The sequence below is a fragment of the Chrysochloris asiatica genome, unplaced genomic scaffold (assembly GCF_000296735.1).
Source record: "Chrysochloris asiatica unplaced genomic scaffold, ChrAsi1.0 scaffold00040, whole genome shotgun sequence".
NCBI classification, from domain to species: Eukaryota; Metazoa; Chordata; class Mammalia; order Afrosoricida; family Chrysochloridae; genus Chrysochloris; species Chrysochloris asiatica.
Genome location: NW_006408558.1, coordinates 19,504,550 through 19,510,529, shown reverse-complemented (window position 1 = coordinate 19,510,529; position 5,980 = coordinate 19,504,550). Strand labels below are relative to the sequence as shown.

Below are 5,980 nucleotides of genomic sequence, written 5' to 3'. Positions count from 1 at the left end.
TCCCATCCTGGGGGCTGGCCCAGGGCATAGAGTTGGGGACTCCCTGTCCCCTGCAGCTGATGCTGAGGTAATGGAAATCTGCCATGGGATGACAAAACATTTTATCACCAACCAGCTGGGTGACTTAAGCAAGTCACTCAGCCTCTCTGACCGACAGATTGCCTCATCTGCAGGGGCCTGCAGGGTGGTTGCAAGGATTAAATGAAGCAACATTTGTGGAAAACACCAGCTCAGGACTTGGCAGCAGATGGCCTCCATAAAGCTGAACCCTAAGTGCCTGGCAGAGTGGAAAAGGCCAGGCTCGGTCTTACCTGGGAGTGCTCCTACACAGATGGGGGCTCTCGGAGGTTGGGGTTAGGAAAAGCTAGGTAAATTTAGCTCAGACTCAGTGGCATGGGCTTGCATGTGACAAAACTTGACTAGAAGACAACAAATTTGTTTTTGACGTGGCATCCTCTCAGCCTATCTTCCTAACTGGCAGCCACCACCCAGAATCCACTTCAGTCAACAGAGACTGGGGAGGCCTCCTGCTTCAGGGAAGGGACACCTGGCCCCTGAGCCCCCTCTCCCCAGTTCAGGCTAGCGAGCCATCATCTAATTTAATCTGAGTACCCGAAGGTCCTAACTAAATTAATTCCCACTCAGCGTGAGGAGCCTAAATAGCAGAACAGAATCAATTTATGGGTTTCTGAGCCTCATCTTTCTCTACGGTCAGAACTTATTTACAGTGAAGAGTCCAATGCTTAACTCACTGCAACCCTTGGGAGTTGGAGAAAATGCCACTCCACAGGCCTGGTCCCGGCTTGTTCCTAAATTCAGAGACGTAGGTTGTTCTCTGCCTCGGATGGGGGATTCAGGAGAATTCTAGTGTGTCCTACCATGCTGGTTCTTACTCTGGAAGATTTCTTAGGGCCTGTGAGACCCTCTGCCCCATCCACAGAGCCAAAGAATACAAGGCAGGAGAAGAACTCTGGTGAACACAGGGGTTTTTTTTTTGTTTTTACGAAACGAGTCACAGAGATAAAGTCGCCTCTCAGACAAGCCTTCACTCCTGCCCCAAACTGGCCCTACTCAAGGGATCAGGCAGCAGCCGACAGCCCCCGAATGTAGTCCCCTGCCAGGGGCAGCACAGTCCAGTCGTCAGTCCGCAGGGCCACAGACACTCCGTCCACCTGGGCGTCCCCCAGACGCAGCAGCAGTTTGGAGGCTGGTGGCAGGTGGATAGCTACAGAGTAGCTGATAGGGGGCTGGGCGGCCACCACAAAGGGCTCTAAGTGGTGGGACACCAAGGCTTCTAGTCCCTGTGGTCCCAGGGGACACCACACGCGACTCTCGGCGCCTTTGGGCAAGCAGGAGGCCCAGAGCTCATCAAAGAAGCTGGGACCAGTTCCCTCGGAGGGTGATGGAAACGGCAGGAAGAGATCCTGGAAATTCACCAGCAGGGGCGGAAGCTGGGCATGGCAGGTGAGGCCAGTGGGCGTGGTGTAGAGGGCGCTGACACCCAGATGGCTGGGGGCTGGACGGCGGGGATGCAGGGGCAGGGGTAGAAGGCGGGCAGGGTGGTCGGGGCATAGGAAGGGCACGTGCACCATCTCCAGGGGCTCGTAGACCTGCCCTTCTACCCGGAAGCGCAGCTCCAGGGAATAGAGTGGCTGCAGCGCCTCCACCTGGAGGTGCAGCACCGGACTGCTGCCATGGACCCTGCGAGGCCCCACGCTCAGCCGCAGCGAGGTCGAGGCCGGGGCCCCTTGCACAGTCAGGGCTGCCGCAAAGCCCTGGTTCTCAGCCACCAGCGAGGAGGCCAGTGCAGGTGCAGCAAGCGAGGGGCCCAGGGCCATCCCCAGCTTGTGTCCTGAGAGGTGGGCCAGAAGGAGATAGTAGAGGCGTGCATGATCGCGTCCATCAGGGTCCTCCAGTTGCACGGCCAGTGCCTGCAGCAAGTCTGCCAGGCCTTCCCCTCCACCGGCCCGCATTAGGTTCCGGCAGACCTGCAACAGAGCCTGCTGGAGACCCCAGTCCGAGCAGTGGGAGGCTGCAGCCTGGAGGAAGCGCAGGGTAGTACTCTGGGCCTCCCCATCCACCACCTTTGCCAGCGTCTGCAGGTGCCATCGAAGAGCCCCTTCCCTGCTCGTCCCCAACACTACCTCGTGCCGCAACACCATCTTCAGGGGCTCCCCTAGCTCAGGACCCACTGAACTCAAAAGATCCACAAAATGGGGGGCCAGAGCTGGCCGGGTCTGATACAGCTGAGCCAATCCGTGCGTCAGAGGAGTCAGCACTGTAGGATACCCGGACAGGCAACGGGCAACCAGGTACGAGGCCTGGAAGCAGAGCGTAGCTGAGGTTCGGGGCCCCCCAGCCAGGGCAGCCCTTTGCCGGAGGCCAGCCAACAGCGTCTCCAGGTATTGCTGTAGGCTCTGAAGCTGGCCTCTCTCCTCCTCTTCGTGCTCAGCCCAGAGTAGACAAAGCAAGTGTAGACGGGCCAGGAGGGCCATTGGGTCATGCAGGAGGTTGGGCAGGAGGCCTTGGCACAGCTGGGGTCCCAGCAACAGCGGGGTGGCCTCCTCACCATCGGGGCCCAGTGGACAGTTCTCAGGGAAGTTGAGGAGACAGTGCAGATAGAAGAGATGGGTAGGTGGAGGCAGGGCAGGGTGCTGGGCAGCCACAGTGAGCCTCTGGAGCAGCAAGACTTCATCCTGGGCAGTGAACAGGGCCTCCCCAAAGGCCGCCTTGAGCGCCAGAACGGCGTGCAGTAGGGTCAGCTGTGCTGTGCTTAGTAGCCGTACCAGCTGCGGTTTGAAAAGAGCTGGCGGCTGGCCACGCAGGCCCTGCAGGCCCCAGCCCAGCAGCCACAGGAGCTGGGCCTGGGCCACAGGAGTGAGAAGGTACGAGGCATCCAAGAGCTGGGCCACGGTGGCCCGCAGTTCACGGGCCTCCTCAGGACTGGGCTCTAACGCTGCAAGGCCACCCTCCTCCTTCTCAGCTGCTGGCCAGCAGGGGGCCTGGGGTTTTAAGTGGGCATCCCCTTCTCCAGCTAGTGTCCAGTCCCAGGGACAAGAGCCATCCCCAGTGGGGAGGTCCCCGCCCAGCAGCAGGCCCCAAAGGCTGGTCCCAGCCCTGGCCCGTGCCACCAAGGCATTACGCAGAACAAGGGTAAGCAGCAGGCTGAGAGGCTGGACGGGAGCCTCCCGCCTCAAGAGGCCCCGCAGCAGCCCCAGACAGCTCCATAGCAGCCCGGGTTGGCAGCTCTCTAGTTCCCGCAGGCACTCCAATGCCGTGGCCTGCAGAGGGCGCTGCTCTGAGTCCAGGCCAAAGCCCCGACCCAGAGCTCTACCAGAGGCCAGGTCTAGCAACAAGCGCAAGAGGCGGCCAGAAGCCCCTGAGGTGGGGCCCAGTGCACCTCCTGCTATCAACGCTGTGGTGGCCGCCAGCAGCAGGGGCCGTCGGAGAGCTGAAGGCCGGGGGGATAGGAGGTCCAGGGTGTCCAACAAAGAGGTAGTAGCCGCCTCAGCCACAGAGGCGTCGGGCCACAACTGGTCTGGGAACTCCAAGCTCAGGACCAGCAAGGAAACCTGGGGATTGGGAGAGAATGGTGAACATGAAGGACAGCGTGTGGAGATTTGGGGTGTAATAGCGTCAAGGGAAGAGAATTGAGTACCGGGCCTACCTTCGTCTGTTCGCTCAGCTTCTCACTCCGAAGACCACTCAGTAGGTCACGACCCAAACTCTCACCCTCAGGACCTGCCATGAAAGCAGATGGGCTGGCCCGAAAGGCACCCAGGCGCTGGGCCCAGGCTTCTCGGCTCAAGGATCCCATGGTTAGATGCTTGGAACTCTGTGTAGAAGAGGAGAAGGATCATGCCACCAGAGGGCGCTCGCCAGTCGGGACCCAGTCCCTCCCCCACCCCCGTTTCCATTCCCTCTCCCCCTACCCCACCCTCTCCCGTTCCCTAAGAGGGCTGCTGTCACCAAGAACTGTCTGGGAAATTGCAGCCACTCTTAGCCCTCCACACTGCCTCCCAAGATGAAACTGGCAGGTTTCAGGCAATGACACCGGGGCGGATCTCCAGGATCCCCGCAGGCAGGCGTGCGGGCGAGCAGGGCGTGGCGCCGGGCGGGCCGCGGCACGGGGTGCGTGCCGAGAGCTCATTAGGCCACCGGCCCGCGGCCGGCACCGAAACCACAGCGCCGCCCGGGCCCCCGGCGCCCGTGGTAACGGGCCGGCGGCTCTCACCCTCTGACTCAGCCGCCGCAGGCCTTGGCCAACCGGCTCCTTCCGGGCTGGCGGGCGACGGGGCAGGGCATGGGGCGGGGCCGTAACGGGGCCACCACCTCCCCACCCGCCTGCAGGTGCCGACTCGCCGGTTTCGCTGGGGCTGAGTAACTGTTCCTCCGCTCACAGGCCCCCTTCCCCGAAACCGCCGCAGGCCCAGGCAGAGGCGGGGGAGCTAGGTGGGTCCGGTTCCCCCACACCGGGGCAGGCCGGCCCCCAACAGCTCCTACAAGGCACCGGCTCACAGCCAGCGCGCCCCCGGCCGATGCGCGGACGCACTGCATCCTGCTCGGACCGAGGGCCCGGAGTGGCCACTGGGGGGCGCTCAGGTTGCGATCCTGAGGATCCACAGGAAGTGCGCGCAGCAGCCCTTGCTGAACCGGTCAGGTGGCGCCGCAGGGCTTGGCTTCGCTTCCCCGACGCCACCCGCTCGCGCCCCCCCACCCCCAACACGCACGCTCGGCTTGGGGGCGCGGAGGAAGGTGCCAGGGTCGTGGCTTGGAGGAAACGGCTGGCCTTTGCCCAAGGTCATGCCAGGGTCCGCTGCGGTTAAGGCGGATAGGGCCGTAGCCGCTGGGAAACAACGGGATCCAGGCTAGGGACAGGACGTGCGGGCTGCCACGGTCTGTCAGGCCCTCAGGCTCACAGAGCACTGATCTTAGACAGGGAAACTAAGGCCAGGAGGAAAGAGGCCTGGGGCCAAGTGGGCCTGATCCTGGCTTTTGAGACGCTATGGGGAGGAGGGGGCGACATGCGCCCCCTCTGACCGCCGGGTTTCCAGGGCAGAGATCCTAGGGCGTCCAGCCCCACCGCCTGCCCAACTCCACTGCCTCTAATTAGCCTGCTTTGAAGATGAAACAGTCCTAAGCCCCCGTGCCACCCGCTGCCAACTGGCTTCTCCCCACCCCATCTATCCGGGAGGTGGGGAGTGGCAGGGTCTGGGGTGGGGTAGAGCGGGCTAGAGAGGAGGCTGTCTGGGCTGCTGCCGCCTAGGGTGCGGAGAAGGGACATGGAGATGGATCCACCCGGGGAGACAGGTCCAGCCGGAAGACCTAGCCCGGCTCCTTTGGCCCCTACTGCTGGCTCCACTGATGACTCACAGGCGGCAGCCCCAAACCACTTCCTTATATGTGCCTCAGTTTCCCTATCTATAAAATGGGAGTGGTGACTCCAGCCTCAGAGGCTGGGGGTGGGTCGGCCTGGCTAATTAAACTAAGATGAAAGAGGCCGAGATGAGAGCAGCTGCTAGGGAAGGGAGTAAGGCTGTAACAGGGGCCTGTCTGGTTTCCCTGTCTGAGGCCCAGAGGGTGCTGATAACTGCACATCCCGGCCTCACCACTCCCAGTGAGGAGGAACGATTATAAACCCCTTTTACAGTTGAGACATCCTTCAAAGGCACAGGGAGCCAGACTTTGGCTGTGGCCTGCTCAGCTTCTGACAGTGGTGCAGTCTCTGCCAAATTCCAGCCGTTCTGGCCTCCTGTTTCTTAGGAAGAGGGGGGTACCATTCCCAGGTGAGGAAGGGTGGTCCACAGGGGTGCAGCCACTGGTCCCAGGTCACACAGCACTGCCCTTGGCTTGGCCCCAAGTCAACTATCCTCAGGTCTCTTAGGGTGTTCAGGGCTTTGGATGGGCGCTGCTTGCACCTGCCTATCCAGGTGTCTGCTCCCTTGTGGGAGGGTGGTGCTGTGTCTGTTATGACACAGTC

At 61.8% G+C, this 5,980-nt stretch overlaps 1 protein-coding gene across 1 annotated transcript; it reads right to left on the bottom strand.

Moving 5' to 3' along the window:
- Positions 1 to 1,079: 1,079 nt before the first annotated feature.
- On the bottom strand, positions 1,080 to 3,817 carry AP5B1 (adaptor-related protein complex 5, beta 1 subunit). Its single transcript, XM_006861074.1, has 2 exons — positions 3,668 to 3,817; positions 1,080 to 3,572 (listed from the first exon to the last, which is right to left on the bottom strand). The coding sequence occupies exons 1-2, from the start codon at positions 3,815 to 3,817 to the stop codon at positions 1,080 to 1,082; spliced, it is 2,643 nt and encodes an 880-aa protein (XP_006861136.1).
- Between the last annotated feature and the right edge of the window lie 2,163 nt (positions 3,818 to 5,980).